The sequence below is a fragment of the Bufo gargarizans genome, chromosome 6, assembly GCF_014858855.1.
Source record: "Bufo gargarizans isolate SCDJY-AF-19 chromosome 6, ASM1485885v1, whole genome shotgun sequence".
In the NCBI taxonomy this organism is placed as follows: Eukaryota; Metazoa; Chordata; class Amphibia; order Anura; family Bufonidae; genus Bufo; species Bufo gargarizans.
In genome coordinates, this window is record NC_058085.1 from 127813745 (window position 1) to 127839289 (window position 25545).

At 48.3% G+C, this 25545-nt stretch overlaps 1 protein-coding gene across 1 annotated transcript in view; it reads right to left on the reverse strand.

Annotated features, from left to right (window-relative positions):
* LOC122942042 (NXPE family member 1-like) overlaps window positions 1–21366 on the reverse strand; it is an 88823-nt gene extending 67457 nt beyond the window's left edge. The window contains exons 1-4 of the mRNA XM_044299536.1: window positions 21273–21366; window positions 20680–21018; window positions 17201–17321; window positions 9886–9989 (exon numbers count right to left, since the gene is read on the reverse strand). Coding sequence (XP_044155471.1) covers window positions 9886–9989; window positions 17201–17321; window positions 20680–21018; window positions 21273–21366 — 658 coding nt within the window. The remainder of the gene's footprint in view (window positions 1–9885; window positions 9990–17200; window positions 17322–20679; window positions 21019–21272) is intronic.
* Window positions 21367–25545: the final 4179 nt, after the last annotated feature.

Below are 25545 nucleotides of genomic sequence, written 5' to 3' on the forward strand. Positions count from 1 at the left end.
GTCATCCTGTAGTTTCTCCATCCTTTATATTTTATAATAAACTTATATTTTTATACATCATCTCCATTTGTTCGTTTTGGTTTACCGTGGCTGACGTGAAGCCTGATTCTCTGCTATGACATGCAGACTGATTCTCTGCTGACATGAAGCCAGATTCTCTGTTACGGGACCTCTCTCCTCTGCCTGGGTGCCTGGGCCTAAATATATGACAATGGAATGTTACAGTGGTGGGTGACGTGAAGCCTGATTCTCTGCTATGACATGCAGACTGATTCTCTGCTGACATGAAGCCAGAATCTCTGTTACGGGACCTCTTTCCTCTGCCTGGGTGCCGGGGCCTAAATATCTGACAATGGACTGTTCCAGTGTTGAGTGACGTGAAGCATGATTCTCTGCTATGACATGAAGATTGATTCTCTGCTGACATGAAGCCAGATTCTCTGTTAAGGGACCTCTCTCCTCTGCCTGGGTGCCTGGGACTAAATATCTGACAATGGACTGTTCCAGTGTTGGGTGACGTGAAGCATGATTCTCTGCTATGACATGAAGACTGATTCTCTGCTGACATGAAGCCAGATTCTCTGTTAAGGGACCTCTCTCCTCTGCCTGGGTGCCTGGGACTAAATATCTGACAATGGACTGTTACAGTGGTGGGTGACGTGAAGCCAGATTCTCTGCTATGGGACCTCTCTCCAATTGATATTGGTTAATTTTTATTTATTTTATTTTTATTTTTATTCATTTCCCTATCCACATTTGTTTGCAGGGGATTTACCTGCATGTTGCTGCCTTTTGCAGCCCTCTAGCTCTTTCCTGGGCTGTTTTACAGCCTTTTTAGTGCCGAAAAGTTCAGGTCCACATTGACTTCAATAGGGTTTGGGTTCGGGACGAAGTTCGGGTCGGGTTCGGATCCCGAACCCGAACATTTCCGGGAAGTTCGGCCGAACTTCTCGATCCCGAACATCCGGGTGTTCGCTCAACTCTACTGACCAGCTTCACAGGGGCAAATACCCCACTTGTGCTGCTGTTAGGACTAAGGGAAAACAAATTTATGTAAAAATTGACGCCTCTTTCTCCTTTAGAATCAAAATTTGCCCAATTTTTTTTTTCTCAGGAGATTCTGATTATGACAAATCTGAATTTTGGGAAAAATTCTGGTTAAATTTTGATTCTAAAGGATTGATTCACTCATCTCTAACTGACTTCATTGACTTCTATGGGAAAGTTTTCTAGACATGCTCTGTGATCTGTGCAGGTCAGTAGGAAGAAGATAAAGCCTATTGTCTGCTTGTCAGTGAAGGAGACCACTACTTACATGCAGCAATCTCCTCCACAGTATGGGATAAGGAGTGATTATTAATGCCATCACTCATCCCCATACAGAATCATTGTTTGCAGAAGACCATGATTAGACGGCACAATCTGCTGCCAGCAAATAATGATTTAAGTGTGAGCGCTACAGTGGAAGTTCGAGCGCCACAGTGGCGTTCACACCTTCACATCAAGGACCATGTAAAAAACATTTCTGGAGTGCCATAGAACCCCTTATACTTAAAGAGGACCTGTCACCACAAAATGCAGTGAAATCTAAAAGCACCATGTTATAGAGCAGGAGGAGCTGAGTGGATTGATAGATCGATATAAATATATATATATATATATATATATATATATTCATATTTGTTATTTATACTGTACATTTATATCTTAGTATTTTTTGCAGCCCTGTGAATACCTATTGGTACAGGAGGGAGATGTTATCAGTGACTGATAGCATTGTGTGCATATAGAGATAGCTGTCAGTCACAGATAATCCCTCCTCCCTGTTCTGATTTTTTCAAATAAACTGTAGATAGTGACATGTATAATTTAAAATCACCAAAAAATAATTAGAAACATTCCCTATGAAGTCCTGAAAAACCCAGGTACATGTATGTGTCAATGTATGTTGTTAGTTTGAGTACATGTCTTCTTGCATGTGGTGAGTTTGCATGTGTGCGTGTATGTAATGAGTATGTGTGCAGCCATGTGTGGTCAATATGTGCATGTGTGCATCTTTCTTTATATGAATTCACTACACTGAAATATGAGCCGATTCCTTCATTTTCTAGTTTTCCATTTGCTATATGTTCCACATTGCCTTCTCTCACACAACTTGAGGAGAAAGGCTTGTGCTTCTTTCCTCTACTCAGGAAATTGTTTAGGAAGGAGGGGAGCTCATGAATTTTTTGTGCTGCACCCACCGATGTGTTAAAGCAGCCCTGGTCAAGGTGAATTTATAATTAGGGATAAGCGAACCCGAACTGTATAGTTTGGATTCTTACCGAATTTTGGGGTGTCCGTGACACGGACCCGAACATTTTCGTAAAAGTCTGGGTTCGTGTTCGGCGCTTTCTTGGCGCTTTTTGAAAGGCTGCAAAGCAGCTAATCAACAAGCGTCATACTACTTGCCCCAAGAGGCCGTCACAGCCATGCCTACTATTGGCATGGCTGTGATTGGCCAGTGCAGCATGTGACCCAGCCTCTATTTAAGCTGGAGTCACGTAGCGCCGCAAGTCACTCTGATCTGATCAGTGTAGGGATAGGATGCAGCTGCTGCTGTTAGGGCTAGATTAGGCACTAGGCAGGGATTTACTCAGCAAAAACACTTGATTAAGTGATCGATCTACAGCTGTGGATCATTCAACTGCTGCTATTTAATTGCTCACTGTTTTTAGGCTGCTCAGAGCGTTTTTCTGTCACTTTTTTCTGGGGTGATCGGCGGCCATTATGTGTCTTGTGGTGCGCCAGCACAAGCTGCCACCAAATACATTTAACCATCAATAGTGTGTTTTTTTTTTTTGCTATATCCTACATCAGGTGCTTGGCTGTGCTTGCTATTTTATTGAGGGGTAAAATACAATTGTCAAAATAGCAGTACCCTAAATCTGGTGTTTCAGCTGTGGCTAGCCAATTGTAATACTGTCTGCTGTCTGGCAAAGGATATATTTTTGATCTGGGTTGAAATACAATTCCCAACTTAGCAATTCCCTAAATCAGTGGTTTCTGCTGTATCAGGCCAACTTTAAATCTATCCATAAAAGGGTATATTAGATTGAAGGTGCGGATAGGGTCCTCCTCAATAACTTCACACGCTACTGTGCATTTCCAAGTCTAATTCTGTCCGTAAACGTATACCTGTCATCCAGCGCCTAAATAATAGGCCTGCAATTTATATTCAGCTAAATCTGTTGTCACTGCTGTGGCTGGTCAATTTATTTAGTGTCCGCCAAAGCACAGTTTTTGTTCTGGGTTGAAATACAATACCCAAGTTAGCAATTCCCTAAATCAGTGGTTTCTGCTGTATCAGGCCAAGTTTAAATCTATCCATAAAAGGGTATATTAGATTGAAGGTGCGGATAGGGTCATCATCAATAACTTCACACGCTACCGTGCATTTCCAAGTCTAATTCTGTCCGTAAAAGGGATACCTGTCATCCAGGGCCTAAATACTAGGCCTACAATTTATATTCAGCTAAATCTGTCGTTACTGCTGTGCCTGTATTAGTGTAATACGGTACCTAAATAGATAGCCAGATAGTGTTAGGTGTCTGTAAAAAAAGGCCTGAATTTGAATTCAATACATTGGGCCAAATAATTTTTTTCTTATTGTGGTGAACGGTAACAATAAGGATAACATCTAGTAAGGGACGCGGACGCGGACATGGACATGGTCGTGGTGGTGTTAGTGGACCCTCTGGTGCTGGGAGAGGACGTGGCCGTTCTGCCACAGCCACACGTCCTAGTGTACCAACTACTTCAGGTCCCAGTAGCCGTCAGAATTTACAGCGATATTTGGTGGGGCCCAATGCCGTTCTAAGGATGGTAAGGCCTGAGCAGGTACAGGCATTAGTCAATTGGGTGGCCGACAGTGGATCCAGCACGTTCACATTATCTCCCACCCAGTTTTCTGCAGAAAGCGCACAGATGGCGCCTGAAAACCAAGCCCATCAGTCTGTCAAATCACCCCCATGCATATCAGGGAAACTGTCTGAGCCTCAAGTTATGCAGCAGTCTCTTATGCTGTTTGAAGACTCTGCTGGCAGGGTTTCCCAAGGGCATCCACCTAGCCCTTCCCCAGCGGTGAAAGACATAGAATGCTCTGACGCACAACCACTTATGTTTCCTGATGATGAGGACATGAGAATACCACCTCAGCACGTCTCTGATGATGACGAAACACAGGTGCCAACTGCTGCATCTTTCTGCAGTGTGCAGACTGAACAGGAGGTCAAGGAGGAAGACTGGGTGGAAGACGATGCAGGGGACGATGAGGTCCTAGACCCCACATGGAATGAAGGTCGTGCCACTGACTTTCAGAGTTCGGAGGAAGAGGCAGTGGTGAGACCGAGCCAACAGCATAGCAAAAGAGGGAGCAGTGGGCAAAAGCAGAACACCCGCCGCCAAGAGACTCCGCCTGCTACTGACCGCCGCCATCTGGGACCGAGCACCCCAAAGGCAGCTTCAAGGAGTTCCCTGGCATGGCACTTCTTCAAACAATGTGCTGATGACAAGACCCGAGTGGTTTGCACGTTCTGAACCTTAGCACAACCTGCATGACCAGGCACCTGCATGCAAAGCATGAACTGCAGTGGAGTAAACACCTTAAAAACAAGGAAGTCACTCAGGCTCCCCCTGCTACCTCTTCTGCTGCTGCCGCCTCGGCCTCTTCTGCTGCTGCCGCCTCGGCCTCTTACTCCGCCTCTGGAGGAACGTTGGCACCTGCCGCCCAGCAAACAGAGGATGTACCACCAACACCACCACCTCCGTCACCAAGCATCTCAACCATGTCACACGGCAGCGTTCAGCTCTCCATCTCACAAACATTTGAGAGAAAGCGTAAATTCCCACCTAGCCACCCTCGATCCCTGGCCCTGAATGCCAGAATTTCTAAACTACTGGCCTATGAAATGCTGTCATTCAGGCTGGTGGACACAGACAGCTTCAAACAGCTCATGTCGCTTGCTGTCCCACAGTATGTTGTTCCCAGCCGCTACTACCTCTCCAAGAGAGCCGTGCCTTCCCTGCACAACCAAGTATCCGATAAAATCAAGTGTTCACTGCGCAACGCCATCTGTGGCAAGGTCCACCTAACCACAGATACGTGGACCAGTAAGCACGGCCAGGGACGCTATATCTCCCTAACTGCACACTGGGTAAATGTAGTGGTGGCTGGGCCCCAGGCGGAGAGCTGTTTGGCGCAAGTCCTTCCACCGCCAAGGATCGCAGGGCAACATTCTTTGCCTCCTGTTGCCTCCTCCTCCTACTCGGCTTCCTCCTCTTCTTCCACCTGCTCATCCAGTCAGCCACACAACTTCACCACCAACTTCAGCACAGCCCGGGGTAAACGTCAGCAGGCCATTCTGAAACTCATATGTTTGGCGGACAGGCCCCACACCGCACAGGAGTTGTGGCGGGGTATAGAACAACAGACCGACGAGTGGTTGCTGCCGGTGAGCCTCAAGCCTGGTCTGGTGGTGTGCGATAATGGGCGAAATCTCGTTGCAGCTCTGGGACTAGCCGGTTTGACGCACATCCCTTGCTTGGCGCATGTGCTAAATTTGGTGGTGCAGAAGTTCATTCACAACTACCCCGACATGTCAGAGTTGCTGCATAAAGTGCGGGCCAGTACGAGCGCTTCCGGCGTTCACATCCTGCCGCTGCTCGCCTGTCTACGCTACAGCGTAACTTCGGCCTTCCCGCTCATCGCCTCATATGCGACGTGCCCACCAGGTGGAACTCCACCTTGCACATGCTGGACAGACTGTGCGAGCAGCAGCAGGCCATAGTGGAGTTTCAGCTGCAGCACGCACGGGTCAGTCGCACTGCGGAACAGCACCACTTCACCACCAATGACTGGGCCTCTATGTGTGCCCTGTTGCGCTGTTTCGAGTACTCCACCAACATGGCCAGTGGCGATGACGCCGTTATCAGCGTTACAATACTACTTCTATGTCTCCTTGAGAAAACACTTAGGGCGATAATGGAAGAGGAGGTGGCCCAGGAGGAGGAGGAGGAGGAAGAGGGGTCATTTTTAGCACTTTCAGGCCAGTCTCTTCGAAGTGACTCAGAGGGAGGTTTTTTGCAACAGCAGAGGCCAGGTACAAATGTGGCCAGCCAGGGCCCACTACTGGAGGACGAGGAGGACGAGGATGATGAGGAGGTGGAGGAGGATGAGGATGAAGCATGTTCACAGCGGAGTGGCACCCAGCGCAGCTCGGGCCCAACACTGGTGCGTGGCTGGGGGGAAAGGCAGGACGATGACGATACGCCTCCCACAGAGGACAGCTTGTCCTTACCTCTGGGCAGCCTGGCACACATGAGCGACTACATGCTGCAGTGCCTGCGCAACGACAGCAGAGTTGCCCACATTTTAACGTGTGCGGACTACTGGGTTGCCACCCTGCTGGATCCACGGTACAAAGACAATGTGCCCACCTTACTTCCTGCACTGGAGCGTGATAGGAAGATGCGAGAGTACAAGCGCACATTGGTAGATGCGCTACTTCGAGCATTCCCAAATGTCAAAGGGGAACAAGTGGAAGCCCAAGGCGAAGGCAGAGGAGGAGCAAGAGGTCGCCAACGCAGCTGTGTCACGGCCAGCTCCTCTGAGGGCAGGGTTAGCATGGCAGAGATGTGGAAAAGTTTTGTCAACACGCCACAGCTAACTGCACCACCATCTGATACGGAACATGTTAGCAGGAGGCAACATTTCACTAACATGGTGGAACAGTACGTGTGCACACCCCTCCACGTACTGACTGATGGTACTGCCCTATTCAACTTCTGGGTCTCCAAATTGTCCACGTGGCCAGAGCTAGCCTTTTATGCCTTGGAGGTGCTGGCCTGCCCGGCGGCCAGCGTTTTGTCTGAACGTGAATTCAGCACGGCAAGGGGGCGTCATTACAGACAAACGCAGCCGCCTGTCTACAGCCAATGTGGACAAGCTGACGTTCATAAAAATGAACCAGCCATGGATCCTACAGGACCTGTCCATCCCTTGTGCAGATTAGACATTTATAACTACCTCCCCTTAACCATATATTATTGTACTCCAGGGCACTTCCTCATTCACTCCTCTTTTTATTTTCATTTTACCATTATATTGCGGGGCAACCCAAAGTTGAATGAACCTCTTCTCTGTCTGGGTGCCGGGGCCTAAAAATATCTGACAGTGGCCTGTTCCAGTGTTGGGTGACATGAAGCATGATTCTCTGCTATGACATGAAGCCTGATTCTCTGCTATGGGACCTCTCTCCTCTGTCTGGGTGCCGGGGCCTAAAAATATCTGACAGTGGCCTGTTCCAGTGTTGGGTGACATGAAGCCTGATTCTCTGCTATGACATGAAGCCTGAATCTCTGCTATGGGACCTCTCTCCTCTGTCTGGGTGCCGGGGCCTAAAAATATCTGACAGTGGCCTGTTCCAGTGTTGGGTGACATGAAGCATGATTCTCTGCTATGGGAGCTCTCTCCTCTGTCTGGGTGCCGGGGCCTAAATATTTGACAATGGCCTGTTCCAGTGGTGGGTGACGTGAAGCCTGATTCTCTGCTATGACATGAAGCCTGATTCTCTGCTATGGGACCTCTCTCCTCTGTCTGGGTGCCGGGGCCTAAATATCTGACAATGGCCTGTTCCTGTGGTGGGTGACGTGAAGCCTGATTTTCTGCTATGACATGAAGCCTGATTCTCTGCTATGGGACCTCTCTCCTCTGTCTGAGTGCCAGGGCCTAAAAATCTGATAATGGCCTGTTCCAGTGGTGGGTGACGTGACGCCTGATTCTCTGCTATGACATGCCTGATTCTCTGCTGACATGAAGCTTGATTCTCTGCTATGACATGAAGCCTGATTCTCTGCTATGACATGAAGCCTGATTCTCTGCTATGGGACCTCTCTCCTCTGTCTGGGTGTCGGGGCCTAAAAATATCTGACAGTGGCCTGTTCCAGTGTTGGGTGACATGAAGCATGATTCTCTGCTATGACATGAAGCCTGAATCTCTGCTATGGGACCTCTCTCCTCTGTCTGGGTGCCGGGGCCTAAAAATATCTGACAGTGGCCTGTTTCAGTGTTGGGTGACATGAAGCATGATTCTCTGCTATGACATGAAGCCTGAATCTCTGCTATGGGACCTCTCTCCTCTGTCTGGGTGCCGGGGCCTAAATATCTGACAATGGACTGTTACAGTGGTGGGTGACGTGAAGCCTGATTCTCTGCTATGACATGAAGCCTGATTCTCTGCTATGGGACCTCTCTCCTCTGTCTGGGTGCCGGGGCCTAAATATCTGACAATGGCCTGTTCCAGTGGTGGGTGACGTGAACTAAAACAAGCAAGTGGAAATAATGTATCAAAATATCAATTTATTATAAAATATATAGTATGTAGAAAAGACAGGATGGTATACAGTGTACAGAAAAGCAAAGGGTCAAAGACGCCCTAACATACACCTGTCAACCTATGTATCAATCAGACACAGGATAGTGTAGCACTCAAGGAACGAGGGATAAAAGCACAGGGACAACTGATACTGCATAGCATAAAGATATCCACCACAAAAGCGTTGTATGCTGTCAAATGCAAAATATCATACCATGGTGTCCATGGGCTATCTCTCACATCCCATAAAACATGTGCGGCCTCCTGACGAAGCCGCTGAGGTGAAACGCACGTCGAGGTCTCGCGCTTAGGGTCTGACATTCTTCCAGTCACCATGTCTTCAGGTACGTCCTGTGTTTAGCCTAGCTTGGCATCCCCCCGGCACTTTCATTACATCCGTAGTGGGTCCTAGATTCCTCAGGCCTACCACTGTGACTATTATTTTTTTAGGATACTGATAGATCCTTTTATCATCATTAGTCATGCCGCACATGTTTTATGGGATGTGAGAGATAGCCCATGGACACCATGGTATGATATTTTGCATTTGACAGCATACAATGCTTTTGTGGTGGATATCTTTATGCTATGCAGTATCAGTTGTCCCTGTGCTTTTATCCCTCGTTCCTTGAGTGCTACACTATCCTGTGTCTGATTGATACATAGGTTGACAGGTGTATGTTAGGGTGTCTTTGACCCTTTGCTTTTCTGTACACTGTATACCATCCTGTCTTTTCTCCATACTATATATTTTTTAATAAATTGATATTTTGATACATTATTTCCACTTGCTTGTTTTAGTCTATTTTGGATATCGCACAGGTGGAAATCATAGCTGTCTAGTTTGACAGAGAGGTTTTTTGTAGGTTAATTAGTGGGTGACGTGAAGCCTGATTCTCTGCTATGACATGAAGCCTGATTCTCTGCTGACATGAAGCCTGATTCTCTGCTATGACATGAAGCCTGATTCTCTGCTATGACATGAAGCCTGATTCTCTGCTGACATGAAGCCTGATTCTCTGCTATGACATGAAGCCTGATTCTCTGCTATGGGACCTCTCTCCTCTGTCTGGGTGCCGGGGCCTAAATATCTGACAGTGGCCTGTTCCAGTGGTGGGTGACATGAAGCCTGATTCTCTGCCATGAGACCTCTCTCCAATTGATATTGGTTAATTTTAATTTATTTTGTTTTTATTTTAATTAATTTCCCTATCCACATTTGTTTGCATGGGATTTACCTACATTTTGCTGCCTTTTGCAGCCCTCTAGCCCTTTCCTGGGCTATTTTACAGCCTTTTTAGTGCCGAAAAGTTCGGGTCCCCATTGACTTCAATGGGGTTCGGGTTCGTGGCGAAGTTCGGGTCGAGTTCGGATCCCGAACCCGAACATTTCCGGGAAGTTCGGCCGAACTTCTCGAACTCAAACATCCAGGTGTTCGCTCAACTCTATTTATAATATATAATCAAAATACCTTTTAGTGTTTTTACCAAATATTCAAACCATTGTCGCGCTGTTGAGTCTCCCAAAAAATAGATTAGCTTATTCTGTAAGCAAGCATACATCTTATCTTCGGTGCTAAAGTCAGGGATATTACAGAAGACAGGTTGCCACTTATTTTGGAATGCAAACCCACTGGGAAATGGAGATTTCATCCCAATTCTACAGGTGCTTAAGTTAGATGGAGCTGGAGCTGTGGAGATGAAGAAGATGGTGACAGGTTACATAAGTGCTTTACATTCTTCTCTATTCATCAACATATATATTACTACACAGTTAAACACTATATTTCATAATTAGATACAATGGCTTGGGAAATCAATGGTGATTAGGTGAAGGGCCCAAGTATAGCTTTCGCATTGGGGCCAAGGACCTCCAAACTACCCCTTTACCAACCAGTTTATTAGGGGTGTGGAGTTGGTTCTAGTAGAAGTGTACTGACTCCAACACTAGCTTTACAATAAAATAGTGCATAATAATGATGAACAGTTAGATTTTACCATGATTTTATAGTAAATTTGTTATGTCTAATTATTATACATGAACCATTTATGAAGGAGTTGAAGTTGGAGCCAGAGTTGGAGTGTGGAGAAATAGAGATGTCAGTCTGTGGTTTGGCTTAGCAATTCCCCACAGTTTATGGTTATTTCTTGATACAGGTGTTACATTTTCATATAATCCTTACTTGTTAGAAAGCGCCCAAGACAGTAAGATATGGACGAACATCTGCTGGGATGGTGCACGAAACCGATCACGCAAACACAATCAAATGTTCATGAACCGCAGGTTCGCGGCGGGTCCCATTCATTTTAATGGCAGGCGAACCTGAAAAACCTCCAGGTTATATTTGCAGCCACAAAATACTTACTAGATGTGCACACATAGTCCCACAGCATGGACACTGACATACCAGAAGTATTAGGCGAATCTGCTATCTACATGCATTATTTTTTTATCTGCGAAATTTCTGCAAAGTATTAATCGCAAGAGCACATGCGCTAGAAAGGCGTGGCCTACAGCAACTGGTTTGCACCGACTAGAAATTAAATGGATACATTTCACCTGCATGTCTGAACAATCGCTTTATATGCATAAAGAGTGTTATAAAAAATTGGCCAGTGTGACTTTCTGCGATTCTAATTTTTCTTAAGTGCACAAAAGTTCACATTTTATAAGGTCTTACTAGATATTATTGATTTTTGCACTAAGTATTCGTGTGACATCACACCCACTATGTTAGTAGAATATTTGTATGGAAAGCATATAAATATATTTCACATGCACATTGCACATTGCACATCTATTGTCATGCCGCACACTATATTCCGCACACACACATTATATACCGCACACACACACTATGCGATTCTAATTTTTCTTAAGTGCACAAAAGTTCACATTTTATAAGGTCTTACTAGATATTATTGATTTTTGCACTAAGTATTCGTGTGACATCACACCCACTATGTTAGTAGAATATTTGTATGGAAAGCATATAAATATATTTCACATGCACATTGCACATTGCACATCTATTGTCATGCCGCACACTATATTCCGCACACACACATTATATACCGCACACACACACTATATTCCGCACACACACACTATATACCGCACACACACACACTATATACCGCACACACACACTATATACCACACACACACACACTCAGAGTCTATAGATTATAGTTTGTATCCTGTTGGTCAGGACTCAGGAGAAGCTTTATTTGTCAGACCGCCAGTGTTTGCTGGTTCATTTAGAGTTACCCAGGGTGCACCTCGGAGATGCAAACCAGCTGTACACCCCATACCGTACCGTCACTTCACTAGACAGGTACATCTCTGCTTAGATGGAAAATATCTGATAGCTCAGACCCCAACAACATACAGTCGTGATACAATCCCATCTTCTAACTGTAACAGTAAGGCCACATGCCCACAGGCATGTTTTTTCACAACTACGGACCGTAATAACTCAGGTTGATGTCCTGCAAAGTGGACGAGCACACGGCGTCATTGGTTGCTAACTCGCTATGACGCCGTGCGCTTCTTGTCGCCACCACTGTACAGCAATACACTTGTATAGATCATATAAGTGTATCACAGTACACCGGTGGTGGCCGGAAGCGCACGTCATCATAGCATCCAATGGCGCTGTGCGCTTGTCCACTCTGCAGGACAGCAGGCCGGGTTTGTACGGTCCGTAGTTGTGAAAAAACACGCCCGTGTGCAGGCGGCCTAAATTTAATATTTCCAATTCAAAGCATTAAATACTTTTTGCAGTTTACTTGAGTAAATTATTTTCAATACTATTATTGTTAAAAATTGGGATTATATGCTTGCATTTTTATCTTGCAGCGGATGTTTTGGCGGGGATATGACCGCACCCGGTCCCACGCCGAGAGGCAGCGGATTGTACAGGAGCTAGCATTTGAGATCTGGCGCCAAACGTGTGTAAAACACCGACGTCTGGCCATCATTAAAAAATGGTCAGACATGAAGCGAAGACACCCCCGGTTTATAAAAAGAATCCGGGACGAAAAATGCCTAGGTTCATGCGCAAATAACTTTTGTATGTTTTGCCAACACTCTGTAATGTATACAGTGCTAAGCAAAAGTATTCACCCCCTTGACTTTGTTCTTTTTTTTTGTTGCCTCACCCCCTGGCATTAACATGGATTGTTTGAGGATTTGCATCATTTAATTTGTAGAACATGCCCACAACTTAGACCTTTTTTTTTTAAATTGGTTAATTGTAAAGCATACAACAAATAGGACAAAATAACAGAAAAGGTCAATGTGCATAATTATTCACCCCCTAAAGTCAATACTTTGTAGATCCAACTTTTGCGGCAATCACAGCTCCAAGACACTTTGGATAAGTCTCTATGAGCAGTTGTCAGATCTTACCACTGGGATTTTTGCCCATTCCTCCTTGCAAAACTGATTCAGCTCCTTCCAATTGGATGGTTTGCTCTTGTGAACAGCAATCTTCAAGTCTGACCACAGATTTTCTATTGGATTGAGATCTGGGCTTTGACTAGGCCATTCCAACACATTCCCCTTAAACCACTCAAGTGTTGCTTTAGCAGTGTGTTTGGGGGCATTGTCCTGCTGGAAGGTGAACCTCTGTCCTAGCCTCAAATCACGCACAGAGTGGGTGACAGGTTTTCCTCAAGAATATCCCTGTATTTAGCACTATGCATCTTTCCCTCAACTCTGACCAGTTTCCCAATCCCGGCTGCTGAAAAACCTCCCCACAGCTTGATGCTGCCACCACCATGTTTCATTGTGATGATGGTGTTCTTTGGATGATGTGATGTGTTGGGTTTGTGCCAGACAAGTGACGGACTGAACCATCACTGTCTGCAGTAGGAGCCTGAGGGCTAGCCTCCTTCCTACAGGCTATGGACCCAGGACTATGGAGACCCCCACTCTGACCTATTTGGGTTAGAGGGAACTATAAAGCATGATTTTTTGGTTGAGTTTATTGGCCACATCTTTCCTTTTCCCCATTAAAGTTGCATGGTGTGAATCCATAAATGTAATAAGGGTTAACTCTGATCTGAGACTCCCAATGAATGTGTTAGTTTATTTGTCCCTTTGTTCTATTGTGTTAGTGATGGGATTAAGAAGTAGCCGACTCTGGTGTAGAGAAGTAGATCATCCTATGATACACTCAGGAGATAATTCCATCACATAGGTCTCCCCTCGCCCTATTGTTCCATCAAGACACTGTGTAGGGGATGTCTTTTTGCATGTTGTTCATTTTTTATTGAGTTATGTGTCATAAAGCTGGCAGCCACTGCAATTATATATAGATCCTTCCATATTGGAATTTCTTTATATCCAATGTTGTTAAGATTTCGGAGTTGTTTATCTAAAATCTGAACATTCTGTGATTACAGAAGTTCCTATTCCCTCCATTCGGAGAAGGCGATAGGCGGAGGCCGTGGAGGTTAAGGCGGAAGAAGAGGGAGAGGAGGAGGAGGCCTGACCGTCCCAGCCTATTTAGCCACCCCCACCAGATGTGGGAGAAGTGAAGTAGGTGGAGGTGGAAAGTAGTGCTGGACCCTCCAGCACCGGGCCCCATTTCAGGACTTGGAGAAAGAGGAGGCGATTACCTGCCCCCGCCAGGAGGGTAAATATGTGCACATAGCAATATGATTATGTATCCATAACATGTACATAAACATTAAAAGGGCCAACAATGAGGAGGCGACAACATACACTATAGTAATACAAAAACCCTGGACAATAACTCTTTAATCTACATTAAAACCATTAACTTAACAAATAAATAATATTAAACTCTATAGCACTATCACTAACTAACAAACAAAATTATACTGTACTGAAATATCACTAACTAATGAACTATATAATCATCATAAATATCACTAACTAATGAACTATATAATCATCATAAATATCACTAACTAATGTATTGAGATTTAAATCATCAATGTGTATAAAGACTTTAAATAAAAAAATTGGTAAAAAAATTGACAAGCAGACATATTTTGTACCGCCGTGTACATATCGACCGTCTCTATAAAAATATCCTATGATCTAACCCCTCAGGTGAACACTGTAAAAATAAAAGTAAAGAATCAAAAAGGAAATAACGTGTATTTTGTTTTTTGTAATATTGCTCTGTTTTAGTGTAATAGCTCGGCCTAAATCAGCCAGAACTGACAGCAGCCGGTAAATACATGTCAAATACATATAGGGCCAGATTTATCATGACTCTGACAGCTCACTCCACTTTAACATATGGCTAAAGTCAGTTTTAGCCAAGTCAGATTTATGATCGGCCCTTTAAGACTGTAATAAATGTGGTTTGACGGTAGCAGTTTATCCGTTAGTAAGCAGCTTTACAAAAGTCGCATGTTTTTATGAAAAAGTCGCACGTTTTTATGAAAAAGTCGCATGTTCTATTAAAAAGTCTCATAAGATAAGCATGGTCCTCACTGGAGTGAAATTGCAACTTTTTTGCGACTTTTTAAATAGTCCCAATAGTAAATCTGTCTAGAGATTAATTTACATTAAGAAAACACGCCCACTTTCAGAAAACTGGCGAGCATAGTGCAGAGCAGAAAAAAGTCGCAAATTTGTGAGCAGTTTTAGCGTTTGGGACTTTTTTGGGGACTTTTTTACTCCATTATTCTGACCTGAGCTAATGATAAGTCCATTCACACGTCTGTAAAATGGGTCCGCATCTGTTCCACAATTTAGCGGAACGATTTTTAATTCCAGTCAGAAAAATTTGTCATTCACAGGATAAATAAGTAAGTGTTGGCCAGTACAGGCCCCAAAAATTAGCCAACAGGCGTTCACCTGACAGCAAATAACTTTGTATTCTGTGGCTGGAGGTACATTAAGCATTCACAGGATAAAGAATTAAGTGTCGGCAATTACAGGCCTCAAAAATTATCCAACAGGCATTCACCTGAAAGCAAATAACTTTGTATTCTGTGGCTGGAGGTACATTAGACATTCACCGGATACAGAAGTAAGTGTCTGCAATTACAGGCCTCAAAAATTATCCAACAGGCATTCACCTGACAGCAAAGAACTTTGTATTCTGTGGCTGGAGGTACATTAAGCATTCACAGGATAAAGAATTAAGTGTCGGCAATTACAGGCCTCAAAAATTATCCAACAGGCATTCACCTGAAAGCAAAGAACTTTGTATTCTGTGGCTGGAGGTACATTAGACATTCACCGGATACATGAAGAGGGCATTGGCAATACGTTCGGTCCACCCCACCATTTACCATACCTAATCCACCCCCAATCCCATAGAAATAAATACACGACACCACTGCTTGGATTTAATCGGCCACAGCAGCCGTTTATTAAATAAATACATAACATAATTAACATATAAATTAACCAATGACGAGGGAGGTCCTAGAAGCCCCAATAACCTCATAAACACCAATAAAACCTGCGTCTCCATCTTGCCCCCAGCCGTTGAACCCAGCTCGGAGGCAGCAACTGATGGACGCGTAGTTAGTTAATACCAGCTCCTCAATGAGAGTCCAGCCCCTCCCGCGGAGCCCTCCCATCCTCGGGTACCACCATATTCTTCCACTTCAAGGACCTCCCCCGCCTCCACGACTGCCTTGACAAAAGAAAAAGGAACCCAACCCCAGCCCCCACACCGCAATCACCAAAGGGCCGGGAGGGTGGGCGTTCTCTTGCCCTGGCCGCAATGCTCTCTCTCCCACCTCCTTCTCCCTCACGCCTGCTAGCCACACCCCCCACTCCCCTGGCAACTCGCGCCTAAGCTTTCCCGACCTCCCCACTTAACCCCTACCTCGCCTGTCCCTTCACTGCCACCGCCTCTTCATGAACGGCCTCCCCCACCGCTGCGCTCCTCATCCGGCCTGACTTGAAGAGGGCATTGGCAATACGTTCGGTCCACCCCACCATTTACCATACCTAATCCACCCCCAATCCCATAGAAATAAATATACTACACCACTGCTTGGATTTAATCGGCCACAGCAGCCGTTTATTAAATAAATACATAACATAATTAACATATAAATTAACCAATGACGAGGGAGGTCCTAGAAGCCCCAATAACCTCATAAACACCAATAAAACCTGTGTCTCCATCTTTCCCCCAGCCGTTGAACCCAGTCGGAGGCAGCAACTGATGGACGCGTAGTTAGTTAATACCAGTTCCTCAATGAGAGTCCAGCCCCTTCCGCGGGGCCCTCCCATCCTCAGGTACCACCATATTCTTCCACTTCAAGGACCTCCCCCGCCTCCAAGAACGCACAGCTTGACCTCCTCAAACCTGCGCGTCCCTCCACATCCGTAACGCGGTCTCCACACCACTCTGGAGCCCCAGAGACCACAAATCCGTCCCCACCGCATTCAGATGCACTCCATCTGCTCTCCAAAAAGCACCTTCACCCTTCTCCAGCTCCACATGTCGCACCACCACTGCCCCATTCTTTGCCATAAAACGGCCCACCGCCCTTTTCACCTTTATCCGGGCCTTGTTAATACTTTCCACCGACCTTGCCCCCCTCCAAGCAGTCCGCGGAACAATGTCCGACCAAACCGTGACTATACCTGGAAACAGCGCCCAAATCCTCAGCAGATCAAACTTAACGTCCCTAATCAATTCCCTAAACGGCCGCCTACCCAAATCGTTGCCCCCCACATGAAGCACCAACACATCCAGCGGGCGATCCAACCGCGCAAAGCGATGAACCTCTCGCAACACTCCCCCCCACAACATCCCCCTAACCCCTAACCACCTGACCGTCGCTAACTCCGGACTAAAACCCAACTGGCGCCCACACGGCCGCACATCCTCTCTGATCGCCCCCCAAAAAGCATAGGAGTGACCCAAGATCCACACCAAGGCCGCCGCCACACCTGCAAACAACAAAAGAAAAATTAATTAACACAAACGTACCCCCCCGCACCCCACTACAAAAACCCCAACCGAACATACAATTTAAACCGCACCGACTCCCAACGCCCGATTCTCCTAATCCCATCATCACTGACCCCCAACCTAGCCGCCTCAGTCGCGGCCCCAATCCGAAAAGAATGCCCAGCATAGCCCTTTTCCGGCACACCCAAACCTCTCAAACATTTTTTGAACACTGCCAAAAACTGAAATCTAGACAAAAAGGAACCATCCTCATGCCTAAGAAATGGCAACGCTGCCCCCTACCCTCCTAATCTGTTTTCGATCTCCGAATTCGGACCACAACCCTATCCCCTGCCAGCTCCACATCCTCGCACCGCAGCCCCCCCGCTCTGCTAACACTGCAACTCACCAACTCCCCTAATCTGAAGGCCCCAAAGAACGCTAGCGCAAAAGCCGCCCTAAGCAACCCCAGCTCCCAACCCGACCTACAAATGACCTTCAACTGTTCACCCATCCGCAACAACAGCTCAAAAGACGCCGGCCTCCTCTGATCCATCACCTTACCCCCCCCCCCCCCCCCCCCCGCGCCAACCCTTCAACACCTGCCGTACCAGGAAACCTTTAGTCAAATCTGGCAGCCCTCGCAACCGAAACCCAAAAGCCACCCCGCAATAAAACGATTCACTTTTGACACCGTCCAACCCTCCCTCTTCAAACAACCCAGCAACTTCAACAGCCCAACATCCCCACCCCCAACACCAGTCCCCCCGGTCTTATTCCAACACTCCCAGGTCGTCCACGCCTTACCATACTCCCTCCAAGTACCCGGACTCAGCGAATCCCTCAACAACACCATCACTTCTCCTCCAGGATCCCCCAGAGCCACGGCGGACACTCCAGACCCTCCACCTCTGCTTCTGGTGCTAGAAGCCGGAACCGCTCCCACTGTGAACGAGAAAGAGAATCCGCCACAGAATTATACACACCAGCCACATGCACCACCACCAACCACACATTAATCGACAAACAACGCAACACCAAAAACTGCAAAAGCCGAACCACTGGCGGAGAAGACGCTGACAAACTGTTGATAGCCTGAACCACCCCAAGATTGTCGCAATGAAACCGCACCTTCCGATTCCCAAATTTCTCCCCCCACAACACAACCACCATGACAATGGGAAAAAGCTCTAACAATGCCATATTCCTCACCCAACCCCGAGTCACCCACGCCTCCGGCCACCTACCCGCACACCATTGCCCCTGGCAATAAGCCCCAAACTCCATCCCCTCGACGCGTCTGTATACAACTCGAAATCCGCGCTATCACACAACTCCCCCATCACGAACGTCCGCCCATTGTACTGCCCCAAAAATTCCGCCCACACCCTCAGATCCCCTTTTAACTCTTTCCCCAACCTTATGAAGTGATGAGGCGCCGACTCCCCTGACGTTGCAGCAGCCAACCGCCTGCAGAAAATCCTCCCCATCAACATAATCTGACATGCGAAATTAAGCTTCCCTAACAACGACTGCAAATCCCGCAACCTAATCTTCTCCTTCCCTATGGCCCAATCAATCCCACGGCGCAAATCCAGTAACTTATCCTCCGGAAGCCTACACTCCATCCGCTCAGTATCTATGACAATCCCCAGAAAACATAACTCCGTCACCGGACCCACCGTCTTCTCCCGCGCTAACGGCACTCCAAAGCGCTCAAAAACCGACTGCACCGTGTGCAACAACAAAGAACAAGCCCGCGAAACCGCCGGCCCCAAACACAAAAAGTCGTCAAGGTAATGTATAATTGACGAACAACCCGACACTCCAATCACCACCCACTCCAAAAACAAGCTAAAAGTCTCAAAATACGCACACGAGAGGGAGCACCCCATAGGCAAACACCTATCAACAAAATACTCCCCCTCCCAAAAACAGCCCAACAAACCCATGCTCTCCACGTGAACCGGAATCAAACGAAAAGCCGCCTCAACATCAACCTTTGCCAACAACGTCCCCCGCCCCCACCGCCTCACCCACCTAACAGCCGCGTCAAAGGAAGTATAGACCACCGAACAAAGCTCAGGATCAATACCGTCATTGACCGACGCACCTTTCGGGTAAGACAAATGATGAATGAGCCGAAACTTATTCGGCTCCTTCTTCGGCACCACCCCCAAAGGAGACACCTTAAGATTCGGAAGCGGCAGCTCCCTGAACGGGCCCGCCATCCGCTCCAACTCAACCTCCCTCCTCAATTTGTCCCCCACCACTCCCCCATGCTCAAGCGCAGACCTAAGGTTATTGTGAACAATAGGCCCCGCCGCCACCACCGAAGGAATGCGAAATCCAAACCTAAAACCGTCCCCCAACAACCTGGCCGCCTCCTGATCCGGATACCTATCTAGAAACTCCTGCATCTCGTCCACCCGCACCGGAGTCAGTCCCTTTTCCAGTCCCCTCACCCTCCCGCTGCCTCCCCCCCTTAAAGCAACGGCTAGCTCCATGGGAGCCCCCACACACCGTGCATTCGTGCTTGAATTTGCACTGAGCCCTGAATCTGCCGACTCAGCCGCCAACGCCCCCGGAGAGGACCCCCCAGGCTCCCCCCGAAAGGACTGCCCAGCCCTAGGCGGCGCTGTCACCCTCAGCCATAGCCCAATATCCTTATGGTCCCACCGGATATCAGGCCTCACCGCCTTACGCTACCGGAACTGCTCATCATAACGGAGCCAGCCCACCCCCCCGTAGACCCGATACGCTTCCCCTATGGCATCCTGATAACAAAACAGGGCCAAACAGCATTCCGGGGACCTCTCCCCAATGACGCTTGCAGCCAATTAGCAAATGTGCGCGGGATCAACCGATGCCGTCGCTTATCCTCCTCCTCCACCTTCTTACCCTCATCCTTCTTCCCCCTATCCAAGTTAAACCTTTCCAATGGGAGCAGCGAAAAAATCTCCACATACTCCCCCTTCCATATCCTCTCCCTCACCTCCTGCTTCAAATGAGCCCCCAGAGGGCCCTCAAAGCACACATACACCTCGCCGCGCGCCCTGTCATCCAACCTCTGCCCCTCCTCAACCCCCCCAACCTGAGTCTCAACCGACACCGACCCAGCCGCCCCCCCCCCTCCGGCGTCCCAGCCCCCCCCCTCCGGCGTCCCAGCCACCGACCCCGGCAACACTCCCCATCCCGGCAATGGCGACCCCCCGCCCGACCCCAAACTAGACAACCATCCTGCCAGCCCACTCAAAAACTGCCCCAACCCCTTACCTAACTCGCCCATGGCCGCCCCACCCCCAGCACCCCCCACCGGGAAGCCCTGCGCTAAAATGGGACCCCATGCAATCTCACCAGGCACCACGGGTGCTGTGACTCCCGCTGCCGCTGATCCAGACTCCCGTCGCACCGACACTTTACCGGCGTAGCTCCTGGATGTCGACGGCTGCTCCTCCTGGACCACCTGCACGACCCTCTGGACCACGCTGGAAGACCCACGAGCCGGAAACGCGGCGTCTGCGACGACGAGGGGACACTTTTCATCTCCGCCTTGATCTTCCCTGGGCCTGCACGGGTATTCCCCTCCATCCAATGCAGCCCGAGGCACCCGGATCCCATCATGAAGCAGAGTGGACCGCCCGCTGTAGGAAGGCCCGGGCCGGTCCACCGTTCCTGGTCCCGCATCCACCGTGACTGCCGCAGGGAAGGGGGCGTCCCGCTCCTCTCAGGGCCCCGCCGTGTAGTGGGATTCCTTCCGCGGCGAGAGTGACTCGCTGATGGCTGAGCGGCCACTCGTCGCCGTGGAGGGTCCGCAGAGGGGCTCCCTACTCGGCGCCGGACCCGGTGGGTGCTTTCAGGGCTGAGGAGCGCCGGTGAGTGTCCCCGCCGCGGCCGGGCCTCCTGCTCAAGAGGGGTAGCCACAGGAGCAGGCAAAACTCTGCACGCACCCACCTGCTCCTGCAGCCAGCCAGGCCCCCGCACCTCCGCCTCTCTCCTCAGACACTCCAGCATCTCCTCCACTGACATCACCGGCGCCGCCATCTCACAGCCTGATCGCTCCGTTCTCTTGCCCTGGCCGCAATGCTCTCTCTCCCGCCTCCTTCTCCCTCACGCCTGCTAGCCACACCCCCCGCTCCCCTGGCAACTCGCGCCTAAGCTTTCCCTACCTCCCCACTTAACCCCTACCTCGCCTGTCCCTTCACTGCCACCGCCTCTTCATGAACGGCCTCCCCCACCGCTGCGCTCCTCGTCCGACCTGACTGAAGTAAGTGTCAGCAATTACAGGCCTCAAAAATTATCCAACAGGCATTCACCTGACAGCAAAGAACTTTGTATTCTGTGGCTGGAGGTACATTAAGCATTCACAGGATAAAGAATTAAGTGCCGGCCACTACAGGCCCCAAAAATGAGGCATTCAATCGACATAAAAAGCCTTTTTGCCACAATATTTACTTAAGACAGGGACCATGAATTGTTATTGTGGGGGCGGATATTTGTGGGCTGTCATGAGGAATTTGAATCAAACATGATCTACTGGTCACATGTGTTGAATTCCTCCGAGATCCATGCCTCATTCATTTTTAGAAATGTGAGGTAGTCAACACTGTCGTGAGCTAGGCGAGTGCGCTTATCGGTCACGATCCCCCCTGCTGCGCTGAACGTCCTTTCGGACAGGACACTAGACAAGGGGCAAGCCAACAGTTCCATTGCAAATTGTGCAAGCTATGGCCAGAGGTAAAGCCTGCCCACCCAGTAGTCCAGGGGTTCATCACTTCTCAGAGTGTCCACATCGGCCGTTAACCCGATGTAGTCGGACACCTGTCGGTCTAGGCGTTCCCTGATGCTGGATCCGGAGGACAGCTGTCGATGGGTCGGCTGAAAGAATAATCTCATGTCAGAAGTGACCAACACATCTTCAAACCGCCCTCTTCTTGCAGGCGCTGTTGGATTGGTACCCGCAACTGTTTCTCTGTGAGTGGAAATTCCTCTGTCAGCGCACGCAAAAGGAGAATGCAGCATTTCTCTAAGCAAGGCCTGGAAGTGCTGCATTCTAACAGCCCTCTGTGATGGTGGTAACATTTCCGCAATTTTTGTTTGTACCGGGGGTCTAAGTACGTTGCCACCCAGTACTGGTCTTGCTCTTTATGCTTTTTAGACGGGGGTCCCTCTAAAAACACTGGAGCACGAAGGCCCCCATTTACACTAAACTGGACGCGGTGTAGTGGCCTGGCTCCTGGTCATCATCCAGGATAATGTTGTCCTCGTTCTCCTACCCCATCCACGGACAACACCAGGGATCCCAGAAAGGTTTAAAGCATGCTCTTCTTGCTCCTCCTCATCCGCCCCGGCACCATCCTCCTCTGACTCCTCTTCAGACTCCTGTTGTTGACTTGTCTCATATGGAGTGCCCCCCCTGGGAATTCATCCAGCATTGCGACTTCCTCATCTTCCTGCTCCTGCTCCTCGACGGCTTGATTAACGACATGACGCAATGCACACTCCAGAAAGAAGGTGTAAGGTACAATGTCACTGATGACGCCATGGCTGCGACTGACCAGTTTGGTGATATCATCAAATGGCCGCAGAAGTCTGCATGCGTTGCGCATGAGCAGCCACTGGCGCGATGAAAAAAAACCAAGCTCCCCAGAACCTGTCCTGACGCAGAGTTCGTACAGGTAGTCGTTAACTGCACGTTTCTGCTGGAGCAGCATATCAAGCATATACAAGGTTGAGTTCCATCGCGTCGGGCAGTCATATATCAGACGTCTGACCGGCAGGCCGTGTAAGATCTTCTGAAATGACCAGAGATTTTCCTGGCTTGCCGCAAGACGCCCTGGACCCCAGGGTATTTGATAACAAATCGCTGCACGACCAAGTTCAGGATGTGTGCCATGCACGGCACGTGTGTAATTTTGCCCTGTTGTAGGGAAAGCAAAGCTGAAAGGAGTGCAGGACCGGTGTGGCTCTTGGCTTCCAGGCACAACAGATGCCGCACAGCATGACACCGTCTCACCTGGCATGTCTAATAGGTTCTGGGGATCTTGGGAGGTGCAGCGGAAGAGACGGTAGCAGCGGAAAAGGAGGAGTCAGCTGAGGAGGAGAGGGAGGATGGAGTAAGAGGAGGAGAAGAAGAGGCAGGCCTGCATGCAATCCGTGGCGGTAAAACCAAATCTACACGGGTGACACGGGTAACATGCTTGACGGCCGTCAGAAGGTTCACCCAGTGGGCAATAAAAGTTATATACCTTGCCCGTGTTTGCTAGACCAAGTGTCTGTGGTCAGATGTATCTTGGCACCAACACTGTGTGCCAGAGATACATTCACTTGCTGCTGAACATGGCCATATAGCTCTGGGATGCCCTTCTGGGAGAAATATTTCCTTCCAGGGACCTTCCATTGTGGTGTTCCAATGGCCACAAATTTTCGAAAGGCCTCCGAGTCCACCAGTTTATATGGCAGTAGTTGGTGGACTATCAGTTCCGACAAGCCAGCGGTCAACCGTTGGGCAAGAAGGTTATCCGGCGTCATAATTTTTTACACTCGAACATTTCGGCCATGGAAGCCTGCCTTTTGCCAGATAAACGTGAGGACGGCACGATGGACGGTGTAGTGGAGGACAATTGTGAGGAGAGAGGAGAAGGAGAAGAGGCTTGATGGTGAGCACCTGGAGTGTGGCTTTGTGGGTTCTGACAGCATTGCATCCACTGGGCTCGGTAATGGGAGGCTAGGTGCATTCTTAAGGCGGTCGTCCCTAGGTAGCTTACCGCGACTAATGCGTTGACTGCAAAGGCTGCAGATGGCAACACTATTGTCAGCAGCGGACACGTTAAAAAAAGCCCACACTGCGGAGTCATGTGCGTCCTGGGAGCGCCAGATGTGACCGTACATGGTTGATGGCTCGCTCCTGATACATTAGCAGTCTGGTTTTTCCCTCCTGTGCAATGTAAGTTCTGCCTGCTTCTCCTCCCTATCTGCTGGTCCATCTCTCCCTCTGAATTCCCTTCCTCTCTTGTGGGCACCCACGTGACGTCCTTAGACACGTCATCATCGACGTCACCTTCCCCACCACTAACATTAGAGATCTCGGAGTAGGCGGGGAGCAACCTACTTGGGCTGATCTGGGTACTGTCGTCAGACCACTGAGTGGCGGCTGTTGCTACCTCCTCTTCCTGATTCGATGCCAAGAATGGCTGCGCATTGGAAATGTCTTGTTATGGATTTGAAAAAATGACTCAAGCGGAGGGTATATGGTGATGGTGGTGTTGGTGGTGGTGTCTTTGGGGGTGCACACAGCAGAGAGTGAAGAGGGTGCAGAAGCGGAAGGCTGAGTGAGCCACTTAACCAAGTCTGGTGCGTCCTTTGACGTAATCGAACGCACCTTCTGCAACTTCCCACTTTGGCTCCGGCCTGGTGCTCCTGCCCTACCACCCCTGCTAAAGGGCCTGCCTCTTCCTCTGCCTGTCATTTTTTAAATCACCCTGTGAAAAAAGTCTCTAGAGAAGCGCAGTGTATGTGGAAGAAGGTATATAACACCCTGCTTCAATCTGTCGTTTTGGCGGGCCACTATCACACCAATTATAATACTTTTTTTTACATTACACCAGTTATAATACTTTTTTTTTCAGTAGCGTTTGTCATTCTGTGTAGCAGAGTGAACGCAGCAAAACAGGCAAAATTTCTGCAGTACCAAAATACACTATTATGAAAGTATATTGTTATATAAAACCCCGCTTCAATCTGTCGTTTTGGGGGGCCACTAGTCTATCACACCAGTTATAGTACTTTTTTTCCAGTAACATTTGTCACTGTGTGTAGCAGAGGGAACGCAGCAAAACAGGCAAAATTTCTGCAGTATCCAAATACACTATTATGAAAGTATTTTGTTATATAGCACCCCGCTTCAATCTGTCGTTTTGAGGAGCCACTGGTCTATCACACCAGTTATAATACTTTTTTTCCATTAACGTTTGTCACTGTGTGTAGCAGAGGGAACGCAGCAAAACAGGCAAAAATTTTGCAGTAGCCAAATACACTATTATGAAAATATATTGTTATATAACACCCCGCTTCAATCTGTCATTTTGGGGGGCGACTGGTATATCACACCAGTTATAATAATTTTTTTCCAGTAACGTTTGTCACTGTGTGTAGCAGAGGGAACGCAGCAAAACAGGCAAAAATTTTGCAGTACCCAAATACACTATTATGAAAATATATTGT